Below are 16166 nucleotides of genomic sequence, written 5' to 3'. Positions count from 1 at the left end.
AAATGAATATTCAATAGGTGTACAGACAATTTTTTTGTATTTTAAGTTATGTATGTCACGCATTAGAATATGATATAGAGATAAAAGATAAATAACTCCTTATAAGATAAATGTAAAAAGTTAAACCGTGTTTCGTTCTTAATTAAACTGCAGTCTGCAGAAGGTTTCGCCGCACTTTGAATCCCACATGTCACAAATTGTTTATTCCACTGACAAATGGAAGAAAAACAAGAAGATTAATTAAGTAGTTTAGATATATGGCCATCCAGTTTACCCTTTCACATGAAATGGAAATAGTGCTATAAACAGTGCAAGCCGGCTCGGGCGGCATATTTCTATTTATACATGGGACCCTCCGTGACTGTCCCAAAATTTCATCCAAAAACCGGCTAATTTGCCGCGGCCTTTCACCACCGTTGAAAACGCCATGTCAAATGACCAATCTCCTCCTTCCACGTAGCTGTCTCAGCCGTCCAAAGCCGCTTCCCGCCAGTAAAATAAAAACAGTTATTTTCCGTCAAAACAGCTAAAGCCCAAACCAAAAGCCTCCCCAAAACCTCCTCCTAATCTAAAACACTAACACTACCATGAATGTGAATAACTTATGACCACCGCCACCATGACCTCCGCCTCATCCTCCCAAATCCTCGGCCACACTGCCACCTTCATCTCCAAAACCCTATCCCAACCCGAGCTCCGCCGCCACCTCTTCTCCACTCTCCGCCGTAAACTCTCTCCCTCCGCCTCCCAAGCCGCCCTCAAACCCTTAAACCTGGCCGCGGAAACCCTGGAAAACGCAATCTCCACCACCAGCCCCGCCATTTGTGCCTCCTCCCTCACCCTCTCCGAAAAGCTCCTCCGGTCAACCCCCAAAAACCTCTTCTCCTCCCTCCTCCTCTCCCTCATCTACGGTCTCTCCAGACGCCCCATTGACGCTGCTCTCAGCCTCCTAGACATCTTCCACACCGACCCTTCATTCGCCCGAACGGAACTCGCCCCCGTACTATTTGAAGAGCTCTTTCTAGTCCACCTCCTCCCTGTCGTCCATTGGTACAACGAACAAAGATCACAAATATTACCAACTTTGTCCCCGAACATTAGCTATGAAATTGACGACTGTTCTATATCCGACATGTCCGTCGTGTTTTCGTGCTCGAAATCGTTGTCTAAGATGAGTGGGGGGCAGACTTCGGAGCTAAAGGAGTTGGAATGTAATTACGAGAAAGTTCTTGATGAAAATTGCAGGGTTTTTAGTAATTATTTTAAACAAGTTCTGGAAAATAAAGATGCGAGTAGACGGATTGATCTGCCCGCAGTGATTTTGAAGAGAGTTGAAGGACTTAATGAAGTCAAGAATGGAGATGATGATGATGAACAAGGGATCAAAATGGAGGAACCCGGATTCGAAAACGGACGGTATAATGTAATGAATTATTTTCTTCCTTTCCAACTTTAATTATACGTCATTAGTATTTCATTTATTCGAGTGATATTCAATCTGAAATAAATGACATAAGAGGGGATTTGAAGTAAATATAAAAATAGTAGCATACTGTTTTAACTAATTTAATTACCCTCGGGTCGGATCTTCATTATTTGCTAATTTTTATTTGTTATTATTATTGATATTTTATTTTATGTTGACTAATTTTCAAACATGATTTCTTCAAGGTCTTGCCTTTTGCTAATTAAAATGTTAAAACAAGTATGTTTTTATCTTGGCAGATTATTTTGACTTTGTCAAACCAACGAAATGAGAGGCTAATAGTCTGGGGTCTGCCAGCTGTTGGCACATGGTTGGATAGAATTGACAATTGGCAAACTTACATGATACTAATACAAAATGAAGAAAATTACAAAAGATTTGGCTTATTGCAAAAACGTCATTATCCAAACCCTAATGATTATCATTAGGTATCTAATTTGTTGTGAGATTCCATTCACCAAACCCCAACGTGTTTTTTATCATGCATCAATCAAGCTAATTCAAATTATGTCGATTGAGCAAATGAGAACATAGCTATACTAATTATAGCATATGTGATCTTCTGATGAACTTAAATTTAAATTCCTCTTCCGCAGTTTGAATTGGTTCAAAGTATAATATATATATATATATATATATATATATATATATATATATATTTATATAGTCCTAAAAATTTGAAATAAAGCAAGTGTAACCAAAAGAAATGATATACAATTGCAAATGACTATCATCACCTAAAGCCTTCATTATAGTAATTCCTACCTAGCTAGTATCTTAAAGAAATATATATACATCACAAACCCTAATATTAATTGGATTATTTAGAACATTTTACAAGAATGCTAGGTATTGCATGAATATTATTAGTCACATAACAACAAACAAACCAATTGGGATAATCATAATTAGGACTAAACAAGTCTTTGGACTTACTAAACAGTCTGCAGATTTTTCTGAAACATGACATTTGGAGTCAACTTCTAATTTCTCTGTTTGGTTTTAAACCTCCGCAGCCAATATGGGCTGAAGCAGAAAGACCAGTTGAAGTACTCAGCAGCAGAAGAAAACCAAAGTCTCCACCTTTTTATCCTCAAAGAGTTTCAATCAGCAATATCCTCAAAACCCAGGAACAGGAACCTTCCTGGAACTCGAAATCTTCGCCCAATGTGAATTCTTCAGATTCTGAGTCAGAGTCTTCCCTGGAGGATATTTCGGTAAACTCTTCTTCTTCCTTGGGTTACGGAGCAGAAATTGAGGAGGTAATAATATTTCCGATGTTTACAACAACACAGAACATAAACTCTGGTCTGATATTACTATGTTTGTTTTTGTGTTTAATTTTTATGTGTTTTGTTTTTTATGTGTTGGCTTTTTGTCGAGTTTTTATAGGAAAACAACAGAGAAATGGAATTGTTTGAGGCTACAGAGAGCCAAATAAAGAAGCTAAAGCAACCCATTTCTGCAGAATCCAGCCGGTATGTACCCATCAAACCTGTTTGGATTTCGAGCATATCTATTTGCTACTTGAAAGTATTGAAAAATCATCAGACATTAGCATCACATTGTCGATTTCGTGTAAAATTTGGGATTTCTTGTTGTTTGTTAGTTCTCCAGACCAGCTGATCATGGCAGATTATGATAACAATTCTGTTGGGGGAAAAGTACATACACCTCCCAAGGATTTTGTGTGTCCCATTACTAGCACTTTGTTTGATGATCCTGTGACACTCGAGACGGGGCAGACATATGAGCGAAAAGCGATCCAGGAGTGGATCGAAAGAGGGAACTCTACGTGCCCAATTACGCGCCAGAACTTGCAGAGCACTCAACTGCCTAAGACCAACTATGTGCTCAAAAGGCTTATTGCAAGCTGGCAAGAACAGAATCCTAGCGCAGTGTTGAGCCAATCGGAGAGTACAAGCCCATTGATTGAGCCTGTTGTGAAGGCCATAATGCCTTCAACTTCTCCTGACAGTGTTATAACCCAAGGCGGGTTTGATGGCGCAGTTGGTGAGTTAAGACTTGCAATTACCAACCTTTGTATGTCAGAAATTCTCAAGGAGTCTGAAATGGCTGTTCTTCGAATTGAGCGGTTCTGGCAGGAGGCAAATGTGGAATGGGATATTCAGAATTTGCTCACGAAACCTCCAGTGATCAATGGTTTTGTGGAGGTTCTTTTCAATTCTGTTGATCCCAGGGTTCTGTTAGCTGCAGTTTTTCTCCTGTCTGAGCTAGGGTCAAGAGACAATGCTGTGATCCAGACGCTAACGCGCGTTGATTCTGATGTTGAATGCATTGTGGCGCTTTTTAAAAAGGGGTTGATGGAGGCTGTGGTGTTGATATATCTGTTGAGGCATTCGATCCTGAACCTAATTGAGATGGGCATTGTGGAGTCTCTCTTACTGGTTATCAAAAGGAAAGACGATGATTTGCTTAACATGTGTCTAAAGCCGAGAACAGCTGCAGTGGTTTTACTCGGGCTGATTCTTGGTGGCAGTGAAGAGGGTATTGCCTCTTCGATTGTTAACACAGTGGTTTCTGAAAAAACAACAATTATTAGAAGTTTGGAATCTGAATCGACCGAAGAGAGGGTTGCAGCAGTTAGGATCTTGTTGAGATGTATGCAGCAGGATGGAAAGTGCAGGAACACAATAGCTGATAAAGCCGAGCTGGCTCCTGTTTTGGATAGCTTTGTCGGCGCAAGTGATGGCGAAAAGTTTGAGATAGTTCACTTTTTCTCCGAGTTAGTTAAATTAAACAGGTATATACATCTCAATTCTCAAGTTCGCTTGTGTTGTATCCAATTTTTCGATGATTGTACAACTTGAGCTAGTGTGACAAATTTAAATCTTCGTGTTAGACAGAAGGACATTTAATGAACAAATCCTGCATATCATAAAGGATGAAGGCTCTGTCAGCTCAATGCACGCCCTTCTTATTTATCTGCAGACTGCCCCTCAAGATCAGTGTCCTATTGTGGCCGGTCTACTACTTCAACTCGATCTTCTGGTTTGAAACTCTCTCTAATCGTTCATCTATTTTAGATCTTCGTGAAATATTTAATTGATTCAATCAGATTGTACGATTGTTAATTGCATGAAGTAGTCATGTTGCATTTAACTACAAACATTGATGAATCAGTTGTACTAGATAGTCAGTTAATGATTACTGGGTTTGTCTTGTAGGCAGAGCCGAGAAAGATGAGCATATACCGCGAAGAGGCAATAGACACGCTCATCTCATGTCTCAGAAATGCGGACTTCCCTACTGCCCAAATTGCTGCTGCTGAGACAATTATGTCGCTGCAAGGGAGGTTCACCACATCCGGAAGGCCTCTCACCAGGGCTATCCTTCTCAAGCGTACTGGCCTTGACAAAAGTTACAAAAGTCACGTACGAATGGATCAACTTAGCAATTTTTCTGGAGATGACGAAACTCTTGTGAGATTTGCACTGCATTACTTGGCTTTAATATTTCCTTATTTTCGTTTGCTTCGTTTTGGCTACTCCATCCATTTCCTTATCAGTTTCCTTTTCTGGTTGACAACAAAAGGAGGAAGAGAAGGCGGCTGATAATTGGGAAAGAAAAATGGCATTTGTTTTAGCAAGCCATGAGTTTGGTCTACTTTTTGAGGCTTTAGCAGAAGGCTTGAAGAGCAGATATGCGGAATTATGTTCAGCGTGCTTTGTGATAGCCACATGGCTCGTGCACATGCTCAATGTTCTTCCAGACACAGGAATACGTGGAGCAGCCCGCGTCTGCTTGCTCAAACGTTACATGTCGATATTCAAGTCTGCCAAGGACACCGATGACAAAGCCCTCTCTATGCTTGCGTTGAGCAGCTTCATCCAAGATCCTGGTAAGAACGGGTCACCCTTGGATTTCAGTTCATAGGCATTTTTTACTATAATAACTTTAAATCTTGGACAAATTACGTATTCTTGACGTTGTGAATTTCAGAGGGGATGCAAGAGGTAACTTCTTCCATAAAGGATATCGTAAAAGGCCTGAGAGAGCTTAAGAGATCGACTCCCTTGGCATTTCAAATGCTAAAACTATTTTCTGAGGGGCAAGACTCTAGTGCAGTAAGTTCATCGCAATCTTGTATACTGTACCTTGTTCCAGGAAGAAGGGGGGTCATGACAGAATTTTATGTTCATGTTTGACAACAGGAACTGTGGGATCATAAAGAATTAGTTCAAGTAGATTGCAGCGAGAATGGAGAGGTTCTTTCAGTCATTTGCTTCAAGGACAAAATATTTTCGGGCCACTCAGATGGAACTATAAAGGTAACTAAATTCTTGGCCTCACACACATTCTTATATATAAAGGTCGTACCTAGTGCACAAGGCTCCCGCTTTACGCAGGGTCTGGGAGAGGTGAATGTCGGCTAGCCTTACCCCCATTTTTGGAGAGGCTGCTCCCAAGACACACATTCTTATATATGGTGTCATATTTTTCAAAACAATGTTTATCCCATGTGAATTTCTTTTGATGGCAATCTACTTTCAAATTTGGAAGGTATGGACGGGTAAAGGTAGCGTTCTTCATCTAATCCAAGAAACTCGAGAACACACAAAGGCAGTTACTAGCTTGGCAATTTTGCAATCGGGGGAAGTTTTATACAGTGGCTCGCTTGATAGAACTACAAGGGTATGGTCTATTAGCAATGAAGCAATGTACTGTGTACAAGTACACGATATGAAGGATCAAGTTCATAGTTTAGCCGTCACGAATAGCCTCGCTTGCTTCATTCCACAAAGTACCGGTATCAAGGTACTTAAAGAGATGGTCATAATTGATTCATCATTTTACTTCCTTTTGCTTTTAATTTAACCAACAAAGCAAGAGTAGCATGACCTTGTAACTAACGTGTGCTACTCGGTACCAGGTTCATTCGTGGAATGGAGGAACCAAATTGTTAAATTCAAGTAAACATGTGAGGTGCTTCGCTCTAGTACATGGAAAATTATATTGTGGATGCAATGACAATGGTATTCAGGTACGATTTTTCTGTAGTTATAGTAGTTTAAATCTAGCTATAATTATTTCTCTCACCGTACTGATAACGAAACTTGTGAAACTTCCAGGAGATTGATTTGGCCACGGGAACACTCAGTACCATTCAAAATGGCACTCGGAAACTACTCACGAAATCAAACCCTATCCACGCCATTCAAGTTCACAGTGGACTTATCTATACAGCCAGTTCTTCCGCGGATGGGGCAGCTGTTAAGGTACCCTCAGAACATAATTACCACGCCCGGTTTCTTGAAGAAACTCTCAAGAAAATAACAACAAAATAAAGAAAGAATTTCCATAAAACCCATTTGTTTCCATGCGACTGAACTGTTCGATTTGTATTTCCATGTGAAGATATGGAATGCTGCAAACTTCAACCTGGTTGGATCACTTCCGACCACATTGGAAGTGCGGGCGATGGCCATAAGCTCGGAACTGATTTATTTGGGAGGTAAAGGAGGAAGTGTGGAAATATGGGATAGGAATAAGCAGAACAGAATAGACACCCTACAAACTGGTGCCAATTGCAAGGTCCTTTGCTTGGCTCTTGATGCCAATGAGGACGTTTTGGTCACTGGAACTTCTGATGGCCGAATTCGGGTAAATAATCCTTTCCTCCTTATTTAGTCTCCAAGCAGAAATCCTATTGCACGTATACACACATATGCATGTCTACATACTTGTTCACGTGCATGCATATATATACGTATATCGTTTTTTACGTGATCGAACCTTGAACACTTGTATACGTACACAGTAAGTTTATAATTACTGAGAGAGAATTCAAATTTTGCAAGGTTCTACATTGAAAACTAACAGTAAAAACCTCTCTGCTGGTTTGCAGGCATGGGGACTCAGCTAAGAACAGAAGCGGGGTAAAAATTTGGATGGAAGCTGGACGAGCAGCTGAAGATATATAAATATATATACATATAGATTATTATTTTTTTAAATTAAATTCTTTGCAATATTTTATGTTTGTTGGAGAGCATTGTTGGAAATAAAGACATCAGAAGATGTATACCGCTGAATTGTAATGCGTTTTGTTCATGTACATAAAACTGGCTTCACACGAGGGAATAAAAATATTTCAGAATTACTGGGAATTGCATATTTTATTTTTTAGAGTTGTTATCCCTATGCTTGCTTGAATCAAATATGAAACTTCATATGCGTTTAACGATAACATATTTACAAAGCTACTTCTCTACTATGGGCCTCAATTCAATATTGTCGTCATCACAATTTGGTTTCAAACACACTAAAAACATATATTGTCTTTTATCCTTGTGTGAGTCAAATGTAGAAAAGAGAGTAAATGCTGCTAAACCAACAGGTCATAAGAAGAATTGCCTAAACCTGATTTGATGTCTGAACTCGCATGGTCACTCCACACGCTCTCATTTTTATCTTTTGATTTGTTTAATCGAATTGCTAAATTGAGAGAAAGAAAAACTGTAAAAAGATGTTCCCAAAAACAATAATTTTCCTTAATAGTCCGAGATTAATTAGTAGTCTGAAAAATAAAAGTGAAAATTAACTGTAAAAATTCAGACGTGAAAATGGCACAAGACAATCTTAAACCTGGTAGCGGTCACAACCGCATCAACCGGCAGCAAAGAGCTAGTCGGTTTGTTCGTTTGACACGTAAGTGATGAAGTTCCTCATGCACCAAAACAGAGGAACAAAAAAAATACAATCATAACCGATCAAATTGTCAATGTCCTTGATTCTAATTTTTCATAAAACCCTTATTAAATTTTCCATTTTAAGTTTGCCTCCCATTTCTTTCGGTGCATAAAAAATTGCAAAACAATCTTCCTTCGATCAAATCAAACAATTCATTTTCTTGCCTTTTTGGTTCTTCCAATCTCAAATCCAACTCTTAAAACCTTTTTATCTTCTCTTATATATCAAAGATTACGACTTCTAAATCTGTCCCTGATCTCCATACCAAAGTTTATACCTTCCAATTATAGTACGAAGATTGTAATCAAAACTTAATTATGTTCTCGCTTTCAATTTTTCGATTTCGATATCGATTTAGCTTGATACCCAAGAAATGGCTTCAAATCCAGACTCCAGTGACCCCTCAAGGGTCACTTCATCCTTCTTGTCATTTTGAGAATATGTCTTCTCAAATGTTATATCAAATTTGTTCGCATTTGTACAATAATATTGGTTGCATAAAACATAATCTAATATCATATGTACGTAAAGAGTCTGGAGATTGAGGACATTTGGGCTTAAAGGCGCATGTCATTTCATTCCTTGCCTCAAGTTTTTTAATTTATTCACACGTGTCTTGAATTTGTTTGATTTTTCAGTAAATTTAAAAATCAGCATTTGATACTCTTATTTTTTTGTTCATCTTTTCATTCTCTTTCCCTGATAAAATTTCAATTATACCATATTAGAAAATAGTTAATCTTAGCTTTAGTATTATATTATATGATTTTGGAATGATAACCCAATTAGGCTATAAATATCGAATTTATGATATTTCTAAATTAATTTGTAAGATCTACTTATTAAACTTTTTTTTTTTTGGTTGACCCTCTTATTGGAAATTCTGGCTACGCCCTATATAATATTGTCCTAGTTTTCTTATCCTCCACTTTCAAACCATGCTTTTCTTTCTATTAGCTTTGAGTTTACAACTTGTAATCCTTTGTTTCTTTTCACTCTGCTTTTGCTCTATTTTCCTCTGCTAATGGCGCCTCCTAATCTTCCTGTTAATCCGATCAACGATGTTTCTCTGCCTGGCATCATAGAAGAATATTTCGACTTGTCGGATGGAAAGCTTAGTGTTAGAGGTGTTCCACTGCTTGATGAAGTTCCAAACAATGTCACTTTTAGTCCCTTTAATTCAATCTGCCAGCCTTGTGACGATGTTCCACTTCCCCTGCTCAACCGTGTCGGTGCCTTGTCACACAAGGAAGGGTTCCTGGGGTTCAAAGCGGATGTGCCTTCGGATAGGTTGAAGAATTCCTTGGGAAGATCCAGTGACAGGGATTTTCTCAGCATTTTTCAGTTCAAGACATGGTGGTCTACCATGTGGGTTGGAAACTCCGGTTCGAATTTACAGAAGGAAACACAATGGGTGCTTTTTGACGTCCCTGAGATAAAATCATATGTGATCATCATACCGATTATTGATGGATCTTTTAGGTCTGCTCTTCAACCCGGTAATGATGGACATGTCGTGATCTGTGCCGAAAGCGGGTCTACGCAAGTGAAAGTGTCGAATTTCGATGTTATTGCTTATGTTCATGCTTCTGACAATCCTTACAACTTGATGAAAGAGGCCTTTAGTGCTATTAGGGTTCACCTTAATACCTTCAGGCTGTTGGAAGAGAAATTAGTTCCGAATCTGGTTGACAAATTCGGTTGGTGCACTTGGGATGCCTTCTACTTAACGGTTGAACCTGCTGGAATCTGGCACGGTATAAATGAGTTCACTGAAGCCGGTGTGTCTTCTCGCTTTATCATCGTTGATGATGGCTGGCAAAGCATCAGTTTTGATGAAAATGAAGACCCGAATGAGGACGTGAAAAATCTAGTCCTTTGTGGAAGTTAGATGCTTGCTAGGCTTCAAAGGTTTGACGAGTGCAAGAAATTCAAGAACTACAAAGGCGGTTCCATGTTAAGTCCAAACGCGCATTCGTTCGATCCCAAAAGGCCAAAGATGTTGATAGCCAAAGCAATAGAAATTGAGCAAGCTGAGAAGACCCGCAATAAGGCCGTTCTGTCTGGGGTCACTGACCTATCTGTCTTCGAAACAAAAATTCAGAAGTTGTAGCAAGAGTTGACTGAGTTACTTGGTGGACAAGAAACTGGTGCTAGTAATGGAAGCTGTCGGGGATGTACTTGCAGGGTTGGAAGCTATGGACTGAAGGCTTTCACAAGTGACTTAAGAAGCAAGTTTAAGGGTTTGGATGATATATATGTGTGGCATGCTCTTTGTGGGGCCTGGTGTGGTGTTAAGCCTGGTGCAACCCATCTCAATGCTAAGATCACTCTCTGCGTTTTCCCTCCTGGACTTGACGGAACTATGAATGATCTCGCGGTGGATAAAGTGCTTGAAGGAGGAATGGGGCTTGTTCATCCCGATTATGCTTCTCTTTTATATGACTCAATGCATTCGTACCTCTCTGAAGTTGGCGTCACAGGAGTCAAAGTGGATGTTATTCATGTAAGTTTAGTACCCTGAAATTTTAGATAATATTACTACTCTACATTTGCTCATTTTGATAGTAGTATGAATTGTGCAACTCGCGCGTGCTTAATTTTATTTACAATGATTTTTTGTAGATTCTTGAATATGTGTCTGAGGAACATGAAGGTCGCGTGGAGCTTGCGAAGGCTTATTACAAGGGGCTGAGTGATTCTCTTGCGAAGAACTTCAATGGGAGTGGACTTATTTGTAGCATTCAGCAATGCAACGACTTCTTCTTCCTCGGGACAAAGCAAATTTCCATGGGAAGAGCTGGTTAGGAAGTCTAAACAAATCAATCTATTCTTAATGAGATTGCGGACATAAATCAACCTTTTCATATTGCATTCTTGTGTTGCAGGTGATGATTTTTGGTTCCAGGACCCAAATGGAGATCCGATGGGAGTTTACTGGCTGCAAGGTGTTCATATGATCCACTGCTCCTACAACAGCATGTGGATGGGGCAGATGATCGTGCCGGATTGGGATATGTTCCAATCAGACCATCTTTGTGCCAAATATCATGCCGGGTCTAGGGCTATCTGTGGAGGTCCGGTGTATTTAAGCGACTTCGTTGGTAGTCATGATTTTGATCTCATCAAGAAGCTTGTTCATCCAGATGGACCCGTTCCCAATTGCTTGCATTATGCCCTTCCAACCAAAGACTGCCTCTTCAAAAACCCTTTGTTTGACGGCAAAACTGCTCTCAAAATTTGGAACTTCAACAAGGTATAAAATGCATAATTTCTCTAGATTTTTCGATAATGTATGAATACTATGTCAGTACGTTTTGTTGGCTACAATGTTATGACACAATATCAATGGCATATCAACAGTTGGTTCTTTAGGTGCACTAGTATATAATGTGCAACTCAATGTTAGTTAAGTGGGTTAATCTTTGCTTTCTAGTTTGTTTCGATTCAATCTTTAAAGTGTGCTCGCTTTTCTACTTATTTGCAGTTTGGTGGTGTGATTGGAGGATTCAACTGCCAAGGAGCAGGTTGGGACCCCAAGGAGCAAAGGATCAAAGGCTTTCCAGATTGCTACAAGCCAATCCTTTGTTCAGTGCATGTTTTTGATATTGAATGGGACCAAAACTTAGAACTAGCTCATATGGGAAAGGCTGAAGAGTACATTGTCCATCTCAACCAGGATGATGAACTCTGCATTTTGACTCCAAAATCTGATGTTATTCAAATCACTATCCAACCTTCTTCTTTTGAGATTTTCACCATTGTGCCGGTCCAAACCCTCAGCCCGGGCAACAAATTTGCTTCGGTGGGACTTACAAACATGTTCAACAGTGGAGGAAGCATCCAGGAATTGGAGTACACAATTGAGGGGGGAGTTAGTGCAAAGGTGAAGGTCAAAGGAGGAGGCTGTTTCTTGGCCTACTCGAGTGGGTGTCCAAAGAAATGTTATCTGAATGGTGGAGAGGTGGCTTTTGAGTGGTCTGATGAGGGCAAACTGAAGCTCAATCTTCTTTGGGTTGAAGAAGCTGCTGGCATTTCTGAGTTAGTTTTTATGTTTTGACCTAATTGGTTAAACTTTGCATAAGTAAGGCTTAAAAATTAGCACTACTATTAAGTTCAAGCCTTTTCAGTTTACAATATTTCCTTCTTTTAACCCACTTTTTTGGGAATTTTGGGCACTTTGCATCTATATTTTCTTGACTAAATGTAAGTTTCTACAAATATATATGTAATAAAATGCTAGCTTTTCTAATCCTCTGCACTTTATATTTATCTCTTTTACATGTGTTTTCCTTTGAGTAGAAAACATTGACTGTTTTAGTGTTGCCACACTTCACAAAATTCCAAGGTCCATGGTGCCTTTTTAGCTTATGTATGATGATGGATAAGCTTATGAGTTTCTGCACGCTTTTGTATCATATACACAATCTATGAGTATGACTAATTTAACGCGCATAATAAATAACTGTTTTAATTTTTCTTCTTTTGGGTGATTATAACATCTTGAGGTACTTCTAAAATCGTTAACTATAACTATGTAGTGCATTAAAGTGATTAATTGCATGATGGATGACTGATTCATTGTCACTTCATATTAAGGTTAAATTAAGCACGCCCTAAACTCTCAGGTTAATAAAGTATTCCATGCCGCTAACATACGGTAGCAAGTAATAAAAAATCATTAACAATGACTCATTTTACTTTGAATTTTCTGTTCATAGAAAGAAGCCCTATGCACATAAGGGTTCTTTTTAAAGTAAAAGTGGAGAGGAGTGCTTATAATGCCACTAATTCTTTTATCACCGAACTCAATGTAGCAGCTGACAGAAAATAAAGGTGAAAAAAAACCGTAGGCTTTAAAGTCCAAGCCACCAGTGGTTGCTTGGAAAAATGAGTTAGAATTAAGATATATCAGAGAGTCGATCTCTTCTATTTTAATGATTTAGATAAAGTTAAATACTATAGTTATAATTCTTAAACGTTAATTAGTATGTATTGTTTTCACACTTATACACACTCTCACACTCTATTATATATATATAATTTGCTTTAGCTATCAACTAGCTAGATAACGTTTACATTAATCAATAGTTATCGGCTACATGTTTACTAAGACCATCTCCAGTTGAATGATCAATAATCATTTTTTAAAGGAACACATGGATAGTCATGCAAAATATACCCATCAAATTAACATCCAACAACTACCTTGTTTACATCTCTGCATATATTTAAAATATAAAAAAAAAAACCTATGAAAAGACACATTTCTTTTAAAATCATGATCGATATTAATCTTATAAATGATTTCTAGTTATTGATGTGAACACGGAAAATTCCTAAAACGAATGAGACAAGAACAACGTGCACAAACAAATATTTGTATTTGATGATTTTGGGTTCCAATCTCTCTCTAATTTGATCCTCTGATTCGATCTCCGTAAGGTGTTGATTCGTGGATGTTTCGTTGATCCAAGGCGCGTCGAGGCTTGATCTTGGATGAACAGTTGGAAGTTTCTTGGCAGGGCCGTGGGCTTGATCTTTGAAGGTGGATTTGAGCGGATCTTCAAGGGGCTTTTGGGCTTGATCTTGAAGAACAGTGATGAACGGATCTTCAAGGGCTTTTGGGCTTGATCTTGAAGGACGGTTGGATGTGTGGATTTGTCGACGTTTGTTGATCCAAAGGGCCGTTGGGGCTTGATCTTGGAAGAACGATGAACGAAGAACACTTTCTTCAAGGGCCGTCGGGGCTTGATCTTGAAGGTGGATGATTGTTGATCCAAATGGCGTTGGGGCTTGATCTTGGATGAACGGATGATGAACGATGGTGCTTTCTTCAAGGGTCGTCGGGGCTTGATCTTGAGAGAGCGATGGACGAAGAACGAAGAGAGCTTTCTTGATTCTTCGGGAACCTGGATGCTTGAGAGCTTCGGAGTTTCAGAGCTTCAGAGCTTCAAGGTGTAATATGAATTGGTTCCCCTAAATGAATGAAATGGGCTTGTATTTATAGAATTTTCCAATGCCTAATTTTGAATATAATATCCCAGATGAAATAAGTCGTTTTTGCCAGGTGTTGACACGTGTCCTATTTGATGACTTTTCCAACTCATTTCAATTTTCGTTGAGTCACACGCTACGTGTAAAATTTATGTAATACATGAGCGTTGACACTTTGATTTATCGGTCAATATTTATTTACGAAATTTCGATGTCTACAAATGCCCCCACTTCAAGGCACGTCGTATACATGTGCTTGTCACGTGTAGGAGATGCGTTTTGAAGTCCCTTACTGTAGATGTCGATCCAATGGCCGTCGAGGCTTGATCTTGAATTGGGCTGGAGATTTCTTCAAGGGCCATTGAGGCTTGATCTTGAATTGGGCTTGAGATTTCTTCAAGGGCCGTTGAGGCTTGATCTTGAATTGTTGTTTGAAATTTCTTCAAGGGTCGTCGAGGCTTGATCTTGAAGGTTGAAATTGGACCACAAGGAGCTTCATGTGGTAGATGATCTTTGGCTTTGGTAGTGGGTGAATCGACACGTATTTTGTTGCGCTTTGTTGACTTTCCACAGCTTTGATCTTGAACTGGGTTGAAGGATTTTCTAGATTCCTCCAATTGTTGATTTTCCACAGCTTATTCTTGAACTAGGTTTTGATTCAAGGGTGGTAGACACTTAATCTTGAATTGGACTTGTGATTTCTTCCAGGGCCGTCGAGGCTTGATTTTGAATTTGGCTGGAAGCTTCTTCAAGGGCCGTTGAGGCTTGATTCTTGAAGGCTGACTCGAACACACGGCAAACAGGCACGAGGTGAAGGTGACGACTTGTTGCTTTGTTCAATCTTTCTAATTCACACCTGAGTAGTTTGGTCAACGGTATGATCTTCGAGATTAATGAGCTCCTCTTCCAATTGGTGACTTGGTCTTTAAGGATTTGATTCAAGGGTGGTGAATCGGCACGTGCAGCCCACAACGCCTAGTAAGTCGACCCAAGAATTTGAGGGTCAAAACGAGTTCACCGTCCTCGGGCAAATGCGGCATCTTCTCGAGTTCTTCATCTCAGACTCTTTCTGCTGAGTTGACTGTGCATGCTGCATTCTTCTCTGCTTGTTTCTTTAGGCAGATGTGGCAGCTTCTCGAGTTCCTCAGTTCGGACTCCTTCTGCTGAGTTGATCGTGCAGACCGCATTCTTCTCTGCTTGTTCCTTCTGCACCTTGTCTCCACATGCTGCAAGGTATCATTTTCACTTGCCTTATCTGTCCTCCAAGCAGATGTGACAGCTTCTTTGAAAGTACAGCAGCAGTGGAAGGCGAGTACTCGAGAGCAGTGCTAGGTAGGCAATCAGGGAAGGGTTCCAAGCAGTCAGTTCCTTACCCGAGTTTGAGTGGAAGTTCCGGCATATTGTTTTCTTTATCCTTGTCTTTGTAAGTAGGAACAAGGACAAAGGAAAGGACAGGGAGAGTGCATGATATGAGATACTCTTGCTTTCTACCCTGGTGATATGAGATACTTTTGCTTTGGAGTCATTGGCTTGCAGAGGTACCCCAAGGAATAAGGAACACTGAATTACTCGAGAGGTTTCGTTGGGAAAGCATTTTTTGAGATGAAGAAAGGCGCTGTATGTCTGCCTTGCTATGGAAGGTGAAGGTGGACAGTTATAGGAGGTCTCTTAATACCTGTAGAGGTACTATTCTTTCACTCGTGTCGGCAACTAACGCGTGATTGAACAGTAAACTTCACGTGTTTTCTCCTTCACCGAAAATCTTCGACAAATTACCCGTGATTTGCGAAAAGTTAAGTGTGCATATGACAGGTGTTGACGAGGCTGAAAAAGACTGGCGCCTCTTCGATATCTGGGATCGGCGCTTCGACAAATTGCCCGTGATTTTCGCAAAGCTGAGTTTGCGTGTAACGGGTGTCGACGCGTCTGGAAAAGCAAGATGCTTCTCCGATTTCTGAGCTTGCCTCTT

The 16166-nt window shown here is 39.7% G+C and overlaps 1 protein-coding gene and 1 pseudogene across 1 annotated transcript; both read left to right on the top strand.

Moving 5' to 3' along the window:
• The first annotated feature begins 284 nt into the window (after positions 1-284).
• On the top strand, positions 285-7617 carry LOC126604515 (putative E3 ubiquitin-protein ligase LIN). The gene is made up of 14 exons (XM_050271793.1): positions 285-1423; positions 2503-2748; positions 2879-2964; positions 3096-4250; positions 4354-4498; positions 4675-4929; positions 5042-5348; positions 5450-5574; positions 5662-5778; positions 6011-6265; positions 6381-6491; positions 6580-6726; positions 6866-7111; positions 7356-7617. The coding sequence occupies exons 1-14, from the start codon at positions 605-607 to the stop codon at positions 7371-7373; spliced, it is 4032 nt and encodes a 1343-aa protein (XP_050127750.1). The 5' UTR covers positions 285-604; the 3' UTR covers positions 7374-7617.
• A 456-nt stretch (positions 7618-8073) lies between these two features.
• On the top strand, positions 8074-12260 carry LOC126602707 (stachyose synthase-like; annotated as a pseudogene).
• Positions 12261-16166: the final 3906 nt, after the last annotated feature.

The sequence above is a fragment of the Malus sylvestris genome, chromosome 15 (genome assembly GCF_916048215.2).
Source record: "Malus sylvestris chromosome 15, drMalSylv7.2, whole genome shotgun sequence".
Lineage (NCBI taxonomy): Eukaryota > Viridiplantae > Streptophyta > Magnoliopsida > Rosales > Rosaceae > Malus > Malus sylvestris.
This window is presented reverse-complemented; position numbering and strand designations above follow the sequence as displayed.

Excerpts from the sequence above, each read along its gene's own strand:
- LOC126604515 (XM_050271793.1), top strand. The coding sequence starts at position 605 with ATGACCACCGCCACCATGACCTCCGCCTCATCCTCCCAAATCCTCGGC. Across the intron at positions 5,349-5,449 it reads CAGCTTCATCCAAGATCCTG|AGGGGATGCAAGAGGTAACT; the intron begins GTAAGAACGGGT and ends TGTGAATTTCAG. Across the intron at positions 5,575-5,661 it reads AGGGGCAAGACTCTAGTGCA|GAACTGTGGGATCATAAAGA; the intron begins GTAAGTTCATCG and ends GTTTGACAACAG.